At 33.4% G+C, this 15,171-nt stretch overlaps 1 protein-coding gene across 1 annotated transcript in view; it reads right to left on the reverse strand.

The window, feature by feature from the left end:
- Nucleotides 1-1,838: 1,838 nt before the first annotated feature.
- LOC128987453 (uncharacterized) overlaps nt 1,839-15,171 on the reverse strand; it is a 44,718-nt gene continuing 31,385 nt past the window's right edge. Inside the window, exon 3 of the mRNA XM_054408299.1 lies at nt 1,839-3,089. Coding sequence (XP_054264274.1) covers nt 2,325-3,089 — 765 coding nt within the window. The 3' untranslated portion in view covers nt 1,839-2,324. The remainder of the gene's footprint in view (nt 3,090-15,171) is intronic.

Below are 15,171 nucleotides of genomic sequence, written 5' to 3' on the forward strand. Positions count from 1 at the left end.
TCAAGATCTTGCATACTTATCTTTGGTTAAACTACACGTAAAATACAAGAAAAGTTACTTAAACTTAAAACTAATTTAAGGTTTGAAAGGAGTTATGTCATATATACACAGATGTGTCTCTATTTTACATTTAAAGGCAGTTGGATATTACTATGCAAATTTCAAGGTATTTCAAGGTATAATTGACTTGTAGTGGAAGTTTGTTAGCAATGCAGAGTCAGCAATTCTTGCCTGTGGAACCCATACGTTTTAAAATTTATTTTTAGGTGGCACTATAGCTTTAGGTTGAACCCGAACTACTGGTAAAACCAGTAGAAATTTGTTTGTGTTAGCATCATACAACGCTAAAAACGTTTAGTGATTGGCGGGATTAGGACCTTGCATCTCCGATACAGAAGTTCGGGCTCTAATCCCTCAACCTACTCACCTATAAGTACAATAAACGATTGTACTCCTATACAAAATTACAGGTCTGAAAAGTCATTCTTTTACAAATCAAATTAAGCCATACTTTACCAAACAAGGATACATTTTACTCTAAGACGATATTCAAACTTAAGCTACAACCCGTTTATATTATATACACTATACGCTAAAATATATTCACTTCCTACACACAAATATTTCTTTCAATCACTCTAGACTTGCTTAAATTTCTATAGTTTATTAATCGTGAATAGTTGGTGATATGAATAAACGCATTCTCTCTACATATCTTTACAAATTAACACAAATCACAATTACTAAAAACATTCGTTAAAAATAAACTTTCCGAGGATCAATTGAGAATTGAATTAACTTTACCGGGATTTCTCGTCAAATTGCAAGACTTCACGTTTCCGAAGCTCGTTTTCTGTAACCGGAGTAATTTTTTGTCAACATTTGCTCTTGGCAGGCAATTTTCCGGTGGATTTTAGTGATTTGATATTTTCATTCACCTGTTCAATAAGTACGACTAAAATCTTTTAAATATTTATAAGAACTCCAATAATAATGTTGAAGGGCTACGTAAAATAGTTCGATAAGTCGTTCGATAATGATATGGTACTACAACTAAATGTTAAAGAAACGCTATGTTTATATAATACGTTTTACCTCTGTATTCCGTACTTGATCCAAGAATTTCAATTAACCTTGATCTAGCTAATAAGAATAGTTCAGTGTTCTATTTCGTTTCGATCTCAACTAATTATCGGACAAAGAATTTTAATACTTAAGAATACTGAGATAAAAATAATCAACGCTCTTTCATAATTTCTTCTTTAATTACCTATCAAAATATGTTGGATTTTAAAATTGTAGTTAACATGTACAGTACTTTGATCTCACGCTAAAACCAAAACCACCTTCTACGATTGATATTAACAATTTAAAATAACAAATTCTCTTTACGATGCTAAACAGTGTACTTTTTAAAACGGAAATTTTACAAAATGATTGGAAGCAGGGAAACTGCTACAAAGGAGCAAAATGTTGGCATGGAACATGGCGAACTATTGACACAAAGTATTGAGAGTTTTGAATTATTTAGTTTATAATGGCTTCCCTCTTCAGGGATGTGTGGGACTACGGCACTGATGTCAAAAGCTTTTTGCGTGTTTGTTTTGAAATGTAAACATGTGAGAATATTCCATATCACGTTGTGTGCTTTTAGATTTTTGTATAAACTATTCTTTCTGGTAGCGTCTTAGCTGCAAATATATTTGTTATTTCTAGAAAATGTTAAATATACAAACAAACTATTGAAAAAACACTTAAGTGTATCATTAAAACACCTGAGTTATATACATAATTTTCTATACCTTGATTTCGTAAATGCCTTGCGAGTTTTGGTTGTAAAACACAATTTAAACAATTATTTCGACTGCGATAAGTCGATCGATTCGCCGAATCGGATTTTGCAATCGATTGTAAATCACGACCAAAGTCTCACTGTCAGTTTTGTGAAGTTTGCGAAAGAAATACAAGACAGTATCGTAATTCAACCACGATCACGCCATGAATCAGATCCAACTCAAGGTCTTAGCGATAAATTATTTTGCTCTTCGATCTTTGACCTTCAAAAATAATTACAGGAATTGTTTGGATTGAGATAGCTATTAAATATTTTGTATTGTATTCTGTTAAATTACTGATGTGCCTCTAGTATAGTACTAACATCTCACTACTAACTTCCATTATAATGTAGATCTAAACATAATGCAATATTTGTCAGTGGAAAACATCACAGTAGTCTATAGGGCGACTAATCTAAGACAACCATCCTATCCAATGTTTATGGCGAACTTCAATACACGTGCTTTGGAAGATCTAGGAGCCTTGAACTATTGATATAATCGAACAGCGGGTTTGGGGTAGGAGTAGCCTAAACTGGAAGATAGAGAAAGGTGAGTCGAAGGTCGTTTCTGGGTGTTTACAGGAGTGCGGAAAGCTTTTGGGGTCCGGTTTACAGTAATGATTGGTTTTGGTATTTTCACACCAGAAGTCTGATCAGGAGGTGGGTTGTTCAGGTCAATGTCAGGATTTTGTGGGAACAAAACAGGTCCTGGGTTGTTCACCGATGGGGACTGCTGCGTCGGCGTGGGCAGTTCAAACTTGAACCCATCTACATTTGGGAAAAAGTTATTAGAGTACAGAAACGGGTAGGACTCGAACCCTCCAAAGTAATCCGGAAAAGACGGAGTGAAATGATTAATAGAAGGGGTTAGTGGTTTTTCAAACGACGGAGTCAGAGGTTTGTACTGAAAGTCTGGAGAGAACTCTGGGTAAGGGTAGGAAACCGGTTTGTGAACGAACGTGGGGGTGTAAACCGGTCTGGGCGGTGCCGCCGGGAGAACCGGTTTTGCTATGGTTACAACCGGTTTTTGGTAAACCGGTTTTGGATGTGCGTTGACTCCGGACTTAGAGACTACTGCGTTGAACCCGTTGTGGTCGTCAGCTGTGTATTCTACGGTGCGGACTGAACCGTCGGCCTCCACAAGGCTGTATTGGCCACGGACCGTGGCACCGTCACGGGTCTCCCATTGGCTCTTGATGTCCCCGGTCTTGATGTCGTGGACCCCGTAGTTAAACAGGTAGTTGGGGTGAGCCTGAAACAAAATGACGGATATTAGGAACAGTCACACACATTATACTCATCATTTATAAGTCATAATAATAATTTATAGATCATAATATAAATTAATATTAATTTTATGACGATTTTATAGTTACGGTGTATATGCGGGATTCTTGGACGCGGTTTAAATTATTTAAACATTACAGTTTAAAGCAGGAAGTAGGGCTTATCAAATAAATACACGAAATGAGTAAGAATTATATCAGGATAAGGCCAAGGACAATATATATCTATATATTGATATATAGATATAGATATAATAGATCTAATAATAATAGATCTATAATAGATCTATTATATCTATATCTAGATATAATAGATCTAGATATATATATATAGATATATATATATATAATATATATCTATATACAGTATAATATATATCTATATATAATATATATATAGCCTATATAATAAAATATCAGGATATAGACTAGGACGGTGGCGTCATCCTGTAATCCAACTACTAGGTCATGAATTGTGGATATTTATAGGCATGCTCTAAGGATAAGATGCTCCATGGTGTGGATTGACGTCCGCACTAGTGAGTACTACGACTATCCGCAGTACTATCCTGATAATAAGACCAATTCCAAAATTTACAAGGAAAAAATGTGCTTCGGAATCCACTATAAACTCTTAATCGCCATCGGCTGTATGTTGTTAAGACACATGTTCCGTCTTAGTCACAAAGAAGACTACAAGATCGTACCACTCATCCTACACTCATCCTTCACTCATATTTGGGTTGAAATACGCACATAGTGGCGTCCCAATCATAAATAATTGATATAATTTATATATTATTAACGGTATCTTATTGGTATATTATTGGGATAAGATCTTATCCCAAAGGCTGAAACCAAGGTTTAAAAAATCTCAACAAATCGTTTGAACTGTTTGAAGATTCATTTCGCTGTTGATTCATTGAATTAAAGTATTCTAAATATTGTGTATACGAGGAAACCGCAAAATTGCATGCAAGTTCATTTCACCATTGCGAATAAATAAATGGAAAAATTGATTATTTTGTTTGTGATGGAAAAAAAAACAAATATTATGCGTGATCTAATAAGATTTGCTATACATGGAATATTAATGTTTCCCCAATGTCCAGAGTTCTTAAACATTAAAATTAAGAAAACTGAAAAAAACCATTAATATCGTATTGCATAAACTTAAACAAAACAGATGGTTCCAGCACTGGTCAATGTATTCAGTGTGTATATGTAGGCTTAGTCAACTAATTCTACCAATAAGAAGCTTAGGTTCTGAAATCGACATTTGGTATCGTTAATCCCCAGATTAATGATGCTGGGCAAATAAAAAGCTAAACTTAGCCAAAGATATTATTCATTCATTTATTCGTTATTTACGAATTACCTTAAGCATGAGATTCAATCAGCTGAATGTGACAACAATTGCAAATGAAGATATTAAGTAAAACAAAGGTTTACGAGGTAAAAGGTTTTCTCACTGTTTTGTATTTTATTGGCAAACTTGTTCATTTATTTATTGTCTTGTTCATTGGTATAATTGGAAGTCAGGTAGTAATAAGACCAGAGATTTAACCATTTGAAAACCACCTAAAATGCAAACGGCGTGGATAAAAAAAATACTATATTGTAATCATCTACTATAACCATGATGATTCATTACGTTATGTATATATTAAACTGGTGAGTACACTAATCAAATTATGGTAAACAAAACCAAAATATTATACAAACTTTCTTTTAAATGGTCATGTATTCAGTATTAGCCTATATTTATACTTTTAGCGAATTCTCTATAGGCCCAGTACCGATATACTTTTTTCATTTTGATGTCCCTAGAGGCCAAAAACACCATTCCTTCAAATGTTTATAAACCGTATATGTACAAAAGGCGGGACAAACTTGAATGAGTTCGCGGACCAGCATGATCGGACCACGAGAACGGGGTTTTATGGGGTAAAAATTTGTGTTTTTTATTATTGACCCTCAAAACACAAAATGTGCCTATTCATCTCGAGGTCTTTTTAAAGGGCTTACAAAAACAAATAATTTTGTATATCAAAGAGCTTTTTACGGTTATTGTAAACGGAGGAAATTTTAAAAATTTTAAATTTAAAATTCTCATGTTATTCTTATGGAGAATATTGTAGAATGTTGTAGTTAGCTTGTTTATGGATATATTTTGTGAGCTATTACTATTTTACCATAAACGCACATTAATAGTTTCCTTGAAGCAGCAAACCTAGGTACTCGTTAAACCTATTGTTTTTAAATAGATTTAATTCAGAGGAATGGAAATTCGCTTAGTCGGCAGGTTTGCTGCGGCGGGGGTATTTATACTTTCTTAGAGAATTATATAACCTGTAAAATGTAGAATGCACTGGTTTGTTTGAAGCTTTATCCCGAAATAAAGTAAAGTAACTCATTAACATTGCAAGTTTAATATTAACAATTAGCTTTTAATTTGAGTCTCCCAAGGCCTGATTGCCAATTAAAAAGTTAAACAGGATTTTGAAAGTTAGTGGTTAAAATTGAATTACTATTAAACCACGGATATAATTGATTGGTTCTGATTAAATTATGTACAGAAAGTTACTTTCGGTCATTTTAGAGGTGAATAAAATAACTACTTAGGCCTATTTACAAGATATATTACTAACTGCAGTTGTGTGAATATAGTTATAAAGTTAAAAAACAAACCTAACTACTTGTATATCTTACGAGTATCCTAAGAAATGTGAATGGACGTAAAATAATTATTTTAATTGATAAATACAGGTTTTAAGTTAATTTTATTTTAATGGATAGTTTGATTTTTACAAAGAAATGGTTTAAGCTTTGTTGTGTAACGGTTTTATACCCTAGACCTATCAACCTATGACTGGAAGACAACGTTACGTAATTGCGATTAAACAACACGCTTAATTTGAATAAAAATAACTAGCAATTAGGTAAAATTATTAAACGCAAAAGTGACTGTTTCGTATAAAAAGTTAGTAAATATAATTGTATAATTGACATATTTATTACAAAAAAATATATTTGTAAGTTTGTTTAACTGAATAACAAAAATTAATATAAAATGTGGCTCTCTTATGTGAAATGTTTTTTAACTGGAATTACTACTATTCTAGGACCTAAAAACAAAGAAATCATAGAACAAAGGATTCTAAGATGTAGCCTAACTCAGGGAGGACAAGATTTACAGCATAATTAGTAGCCTACATAATGGAAATACCTACTGTAATTACAAAGCTGCTAAGTTGTATTGTGACAGTATTAGTATCACTGAGGAAGTGTATTGTGGTAGTTTGTACCAAGACTTGACCGCAGCATTGTACTTACGTTCTCAAATCCAATTTGTAACACCTTATTTAGAACCATAACTGATTGTACTTGTTTTAATTGGACGAAAATTACATAGGAAAAATTTTTATTTATTGAAAATCTCATTCCAGAGTTTCTATCAACTATTTACGAGTTACTCACATTTTTAAGTACTACCTTTTACGTACAATTGTTCGATTTTTCAGATCCGAAGTCAAAAAGATTTTGTTTGAAATATGCACTATCGTATGCAGATAGGGAGTAAAATTATACAAATTATATTTATCTAGGAGAACGAGGTGATTTAAATATTTGTGTGTTCACCTTTAAAATTGAGATTTGCCAGTTCTAACCTTAATATAAAGAATTAAATATGGACCTTCAACATTTGATATTCGCAATGTATGTAAAGACAATTGACATTGTAGTTAACAACTGGGTCAGATTTCATACAGTAAAAATTCTTCTACAATACTACAATACGATACTACAATACAGTAAAAATTCTTCTAAAATTCTACAATACGATACTAATCTACCTTTACAACCCAAACATTACTAAAATCCCCTTAAGTAAATATGCTAAATAAGATGTATATACAAATAATTGATCTTGTGCGTGTATTTTACTTCATTCCTAGGGGAGAATAAACTTTTGCCACCTCGTTGTTAAATCTTAATCAGTATAAGTTAGTTTAAAATTATTTTAAAAACTATTTTAAAACTATAAAATGTATGTTTAGAGAAATATTTTATTGGCACATTTCGTACTGCCTAAGAGACAAATTTTGACTTTCCACGAAGGAATTCAGCTCAAGATATTCTCCGATTTCCCAGGCTACGACATTATTAATCTAAATGGTTTTCTACATTTTCAACACTAGCTTCACAAACATCAGTTCTACATTCCTAAAACTTAACTACAGCCATACATTAAACAAATAACCACTCGTTGCATAAGTACAACGCAAAAAATTAAAACGCTAGTTGGATAATTATTGAATAAAACGTGACCAAAGATGGTTTCTCGGACTGCTATCTCACGACTCTCTCCAGTCATAAATGTATCGTTACAAATCGCCTCGCAACACACGAGCGAGGTAATGTATGCGAGAGCAGGTACCTCCGATATCTGATGTAGATGAGGCTAGGACAAGTGAAAGTTCATTAATGTAGAGCCTGGAGCAAGTCCGGCGCTCGGGGTTGTCAGAGTAGAGAAGGAAACTGCTTCACGAGGATGTAAACTGTGGGGAAATTTATGTCTCGATCTTGTTTGAGAAAATATTTTGTCTCAGAATAGAAATGTTTTGAAAAACTAACAGTGGTTTATGGTCGTGCATTAATTGCGTCAAAGAGTTCCTTAATTGCGCCAAGCCCTCAAAGGGCCACAAACGTTGATCCTTGGTTGCGTATCCCAAGGATAGGGGCGAGTTGCCGAAAAAAGGAATGCCAAAATCCTTTTTTACATGTCATCCTAACCTAACCTAACCTAACATAACATAACATAACCTAACCTAACCTGAGGAACTAAATTGGATAGAATTTTTTTTACGATCTTGTTTTATAATATTTTGTCTCAAAATAGTAATGCTTTAAAAACCTAAAAACTGTTTAATTACTTTTAGTTATCCAGTACAAATTGAGTAGTTTTTTTGTGACCCGGGTTTCAACATATTATTTTGCTATCATGCTGCTATCAGTGAGGAATAATCATTCTACTATGCCGTTTATTTGAAGCTACACAAATTTTATACAAACGCAGATATGAATAAATAGACATTGCCGATTGGTTTTTACAAAACAAAGACTAAGAATATTTGTGAGCAGTGGCCGTAACAAGTGGCATACAAGCCACAAACGGCTTTTAAAATAACTAGAAAGCAAAAGGTACTCTCTACAATTATTGTTCTACATTTTCAATTCACCCAAAAAATCATTCGTTGATGTTCTTGTAAAATATTGTATATTGAGTCTTGCTCATAGTAACGACATTCATAATCATGGGATGGGATGTTTTGCTAAACACCATGGAAACTTAAGAAAGCCACGAGGCCTTTGCAATAGCTCACTAACAGAGATGTTTGTTAGCCAAAAGCACATGGCTCTTTGCTAAAAGCCGTAACCTTTTAGAAAAATAACTGTTATGACATAGGATGTTTCTATTTTAGATCAGGAACACTTGATCAAAGTTATCGCGTGAAAAAGTAGAAAAGTACAACATTACAACTGTGTTGGCCTAAATTTTAGTTACACAGTTAGAAAACATCTTTCAAATATGCAACTAAATACGACTGTCGATTCAAACATGGATTTAATAAATGTATATAACTTAAGTAATGCCCATATGGAGTTGGCTATATCCTGATAGAAATTCAAGAATAGTGGAGGTCCATAGCTGTGAGTATTAGCACAAACACACACTGAACTCTAGATACTTACACTTTGACAAAGTTTCAAGATATCATATGTTACATAATAATGCATTAATAATGCAAAAATGTATTTTGTAATTGTTCCATTCGATTTTTTTACATCTAAGTAAACCACTAGTAAAAAAATATTCTTCAATATCCAGTTGAGCTGTAATTTTAAAATCGTTAAAGACAAATGACTTAAAACAATTCAGAGATCTAATCAGTGTAATGGATAAGTATAATGGCCGTTAGTTTCCACTATAATTACATATTTCAACACAGATCGTAAATCTAGTATTTTTACATGTCAAAGCTACATATACTGCCCCCAACGGGTGGCTTAAAACCATATCAAACATTTAATAACATAACTCTACCAATATTTTACCTTTTGAATTCCACAAATTCGGCTATTCAATAAAGGACATTTGTTTCATCAGAGGCAGAGTTTTGGTGTATTACCGTAATCCTTTTCACTTGGGAAACCTTACATACGGTTCACTTTCAACTAATCTATTTTTGGCTATACCAGGGTGTTAATAATCTATTTTTCTTTTTGTTTTGCTTTGTTCATTGTTCCCAATCAAAATTGACATTCTGGCTTAATTGTGTGAGTTAATACCCCTGTTCACTAGTTGATCTTAATCTCTTACACAAAGGATGGTAATTCACTGTTAAAGCCGATTATATTGTTTTCTTTCAGATGTTTGATTGGGAAAATCAACATTCTTCATAGATTTTGATCCAATATCTTATATATTAAAAAAAATTTGGTTTTCTTTTCCGAGTTCGTTTGGCTCTTCTACCCGACCGATTTTCATTATTGAGGTCTCTAATTGAAGGTATGAACGCACAGATTTGCCATCAAGAATCGGCATATAATTATCTATAGTATTACTCGGTTTATACGTAAACGAAATTTGCTCCCTATGCATTTCTTATGGGAATAAAATTTGGTTTTTCTTTGTCGAGATCGTTTGGCTCTTCTATCAGACCGATTTACATGATTGTGGTCTCAAATTGAAGGTATGCACGCACAGATTTTCCATAAAGCATTGACATATATTTATCTATTATCCCACTCGGTGTATATACAAACAAAATTCGCTTCCCATGTATTTCTTATGGAAGTAAAATTTGGTTTTTCTTTGCCGAGTTCGTTTTGCTCTTCTACCCGACCGATTTTCATGATTGAGGTCTCGAATCGAAGGTATGCACGCACAAATTTGCCATCAATCATCTACAAATATTTACCTACAGTATTACACGACCAGAACACATAGTTTGATTTATTTTATAATTCTTACTTCAATTTAAGATGTACCTTTACCAGTTATAAATTTATAATCCTATATATTTTAGTCTAAGAACCTTTAATTAAATACCGGCTTTCATTTCAGCTATTAGCAATTCAAATCGGACGAGTTTCAAGCAAACGCAAGGTAATAACCAATATAAAAATTATTTTTCATAAGGTTTTAATATGGTTAAAAATCAATAGCTCCATTATTGTTAATGTTTTTCTCTTTTAGACAAAAAATAATCAGTAAATTACAGGATTTAATTTGAGATATTGATTGTTTGAATCAGTTAGCTAAAGATACTGTATTACTCAATCAAAAATTGTAAGTTTGATTATTTCTAGGATATAATAATTATGTTAACGCTGCGGAGCAGCATGGGTCCTATAGTTTCGTTATGATTAGAATTTATAACAAAAAAATCTTGATGTTTTAGAATTTTTTTACTTTGATTTATTACTCTACAATATTTTGAGTGTATTAAAATTATTTCTGTTATTAGTGTTGGTTATACTAAAGGGTCTAATCTATTTTCCAAAGGCTGCATATGAACAATGGTACAAGAAAGAAGGAAAAACGATGGTTATGTTCCACGCAAGGCCTGTTTGTCTGTGTGTTGAGCCTTTATTGTTTAACATTTGCACTAAAAAAACCCTCGAACAAACACAAAGATTACTGAACCATAGTAACGTCCTCAGTTCAGAGGTAGAATACCTAGAAAGATAGAATACAAAGATTCCACAGCCCAATTAAAAGGTAAGGTTATTGTTTGTTACATTTTTATGTATTCAACATGTTAGAACTAACTTTTGTTTATATTTGAAATATGAATAACATCAACCAACATTTCTATTCTCTGAATTACTCAATTTCTAGTAAAGCTGGTAAGTACATTTTTGTGATAAGCGTCAACTTCTACGAAACTAACGTGGATTTATAACACAACAATTAAGTGCTACATTTCCATTTAAACTGGTTCGTTCTGGAGATAACTGCTTAAACCTCCTCCGTTTAGAACGCTAATTGAGATCAATTAGTGGATCATTAAGCTCTTAAGACCATTATTTTTTAAACTGGAACAACACAAGCAGTGATAGCGCTTCTATTTGCAGTTGATGTCTACACCAGGTAGTGGACCTATAACTGAATCACATGGTACTCCATTTCCTTTGACTAATACAACACAGCAAGCAGAAATAACTACAGTGCATCTCTTTCACTTAAAACGCTAAAAACAATGTGGGTCTATAAAAGATGCCTTGTGTTACTCCATTCAAATTTAGATGGTAAATCAATAAAATTAACCAGAACTCCTGTAATACTCTCTCTAGAACGCCAACAGCAGTGGACCTATCACAGAACGCGGCGTTTCTCCATTCACATTTAAATGGTAAATCACTAAAATTACCCACAACTCCTGTAAAAATTCATTTAGAACGCCAACAGCAAGGGACTATCACAGAAACCTGTTGTACTCCATTCCCGTTTTAGCAAGTTCATTACAAAAAATACCCACAATTCCTGTAAAAGTTCATTAAGAATGCCAACAGCAGGGGACTATCACAGAACCCTGCGGTACTGCATTCCCATTTAACCAAGTTCATCGAAAAAAATACCCACAACAACTGCAAAACTCTAATTAGAACGGTAACAGCAGTGGACCTATCACGGGAACCCTGTCACTAGATTCCCACTTAACCGAGTTCATCACAAAAAATACCCGCAACTTACAAAATGCTAAGTAGTTATCTGACACTACCACAGAACCCTGTAGTACCCCGTTCTCATAGAGTTTTGCAGGAGTGGTGGGTATTTGTTCGCTAATTAGAACGCTAACAGCAGTGGACCTATCACACAACCCTGTGGTGCTCCGTTCTAATGCTTACTCCTCGTCACGGTCGTTAATGTTGTATGTGTCTGTACATCCACCTGAGGATGTAATCCGCAGACAGTGGAACGTCTTACACAATCAGACGTCTCCCAGTGCTGTAACCAGCGTGGCAATGTTGGCGCAAACTTCTTTCTTCTCAAAATTACCGGTCCAGATTGAATCACGGATATTATTCCACGAAGGGGGAATCACAACATAAAGAACGAGCTTGCACGCTCCAGATGTGGCCAGTGTCGATTGGTAGAAGGTGCTTGGTTCATAATTTAAATGAAGCGTGGCCTGGTTTTAACGGGAAAAAAGTGGTTGGGTCAAATATCATTTAAGGAATTTCTTATTTAATGCCATGGGTATTATACCAAACAAATATAATGCGAGTTTACTGGTAATATATTAACGATTAAAATCAATCCAGAAATGTATAACTTAATTTAGACATTTAAAAAAAGGTACAGAATGTTTACAAATCATTTAGCTAGGTTGTTTTTTTGTGACTCTAAAACATTAGAAATATTATACGTCCTTCTAAGGTATATTATATTAGTAAACATTATATCAGATATTTAAATGTGTTTTCAAGCTCAGTCTATTCATTCCCAGGTAATACTTTCCTAAAGAAATGTTTTGCAACATACATTATAGGCACACAGGTGTTAGTTATAAGGGTATTTATCTAAATATTTTATAATATTTCCAAGATAACTTAAGGGAAAATCTCCTGAAATAGGTAAATCTTCCACGTGCTGTTGCAACAAAGCATACACGTAAATCTACAGTAAATACATATAGGATATCTGCTATTCAGTGCATATCCGCTTTCTTATAATCCGCGTGCAGAACGTAACCTAGACGTTTTACAAATCTGAGCGGTTACATTACCCAGATCCATTTCCCAATATTGGGCAAGCTGGCATTCTTTGAAATGAAATTAAACTAAGCAGGTACACATTCGCGTCTGGTATTGCGGCATTCCGAGGGCGAGGATAATCTATTGTTGAAATGAGGAATTCCTTCTTTACTCTGCACATGCAAAAATGTCAGACCATGTAGAATTTCTTTGTACTTCCGTGATTAGATCAGAAAAATTAAACTAAGTTTTTAGGTTAAGCTGCGGAAATAATTTCTCAACGAAACAAGGTAAAAAGTTTAGTTTTAGATCAGTCAGTAAAAACTACCACGAACAAAACTCTAGTTAACAGACCATAGCCAATTTTCACTATGTATAACCTTCCCTACACCATTGTTTGAATATATTCTTAACTGACTTAAGCTCTCTTAAACAATCGTATGCCATCCTGATGCTATTACATCATATGAGTGTAGTTAATTAAAATATATTGCAAGTAGAAACAGGATACTCCCAATCAAACGTGATTGGAAAATTAATTTGTAAGTTTTAAATTTTCCTGCAAAAGTTTTAAGAAAGCAGATTAAACAGCAGAGTATAGCAGATTATAGAATATCCAAGTTAACATAGCTTTCTATAAACGAGCAACTAAAACGAGATTTGTCTTCATAAATCCAATTAATTGCTTTATTATAAAAACTAGTGGCCTGTAGGGGCCATAGCCCCTAATTTAGACTAAAAAAAAACCATATATAAAAAGACAAATATTCGAAATGTGTTTTTAAAATTATCAATTTTATGTTACTTCAAATTAATAGTGTTTCTTGTTTATATCTTGGTTTTCCTTCCGTCGGAGTCGTATATTAGTTGCTTCTGATGTGTCAATGAAATACAATTGAAAAATAATGATAAAATCAATAACACAACATAGCCTATTAACAAATGGAAACGTGCACACGGTTGGCCTGAGCCCGGAGAACGACGAATCAGAGCTGAAATCATACAGCCAAACATTGCACATCTTTTCTAGTTTAAAATTGAAGATTTGTTTCGTAATCTTATGAATTCTGTTATAGTTTCCATTTTGAGAACCAAATGTAAAGGTTAAAATTATTATTAATTATTATGAAGGCAACTCCCCATTTCGCGGTAGTAAGTCAGAAATATATCTATGAATTTGTCCCTGAATTTTAAAACAGTAAGACCCATTTCCCGGAATCTCTTTTTGTGTATCGGAAAGCGTCGCAAAAGCCATTGCACTGTGAAGTGCACTGTTGAAGTGAAATGCGCCACAATGCATGCAAGTGCTTTAAAAGGACCTAGATTGTGATTTTGCATTATGTTTTATATTAAGTTCGGATCATGTAAAAACAGTTATTTTAGTTCGTCATTTAGTTGTGGTTGTGGCATGTCCATTGTGGCAACATGCGTTGAAATGTCCATTTGTGGCCTCCTCTGCGAAGTGAAATGCGCCACAATGCATGCAAGTGCTTTAAAAGGACCTAGATTGTGAGAAATAACACTCCATCTAATTTTCCAGCGTTCTTCTAAAGACAGGTTGTAAAACAGCTTCTGAATTTCTTTCACAGTTAGCCCTACATGACATTCTCTTTTGCATTTCTTAAGTCTGTTGAATTCCTGGACACTCTTCCACGTCTTGCAGGTCTTCCCCTACCCTGTGTAGTTACTTCACTCATTATAAAAACGGAAAACATAAAAATTAAACAGAATTCATTTTAAAACATTATTTACCAACATTTACTTTTGGAATAAATGTAAACATTGCAAATAAATAAGTAACAGCTGATAGAATGCAGACGTTTTTCATTCCCCATGCATTTCTTATGGGGAATATTTTACGTTATATCTCGTTTTCTGGTAACTTTATGGGAATTCTGCTATTTTTCCCTAGTCCCTGGGGTCAAGACATTTAATTTAAGACCCCTCCCACTTTTCTGCGACTTACCAGACGTCCACAATTTTCTGGTAAAAATTTGGTCTTACAGAATTATATATAGATTGCATGGCACTAAGTAATATATTTTAGTATTGCAGACAAAGGTAACTAAGTATCCTATTATATAAAATAACAAATACTCTATTACATTTATTTATTTTTTAATAACATTATGTGTTGTGTACAGCGTTAAAATTGTGTTAAACCATTTTATCAAATTGTAAGACTACGTACTGTTGAATGAATTGATCATTTTGCATTTATCCTACTAAAATGCAATCATAAGTGAATTATAATGTCATGAGTATCAAATGTAGAGACAA

The sequence above is a fragment of the Macrosteles quadrilineatus genome, unplaced genomic scaffold, assembly GCF_028750875.1.
Source record: "Macrosteles quadrilineatus isolate MER2022 unplaced genomic scaffold, UCM_ALF_1.0 Scaffold_2__2_contigs__length_208266976, whole genome shotgun sequence".
Lineage (NCBI taxonomy): Eukaryota > Metazoa > Arthropoda > Insecta > Hemiptera > Cicadellidae > Macrosteles > Macrosteles quadrilineatus.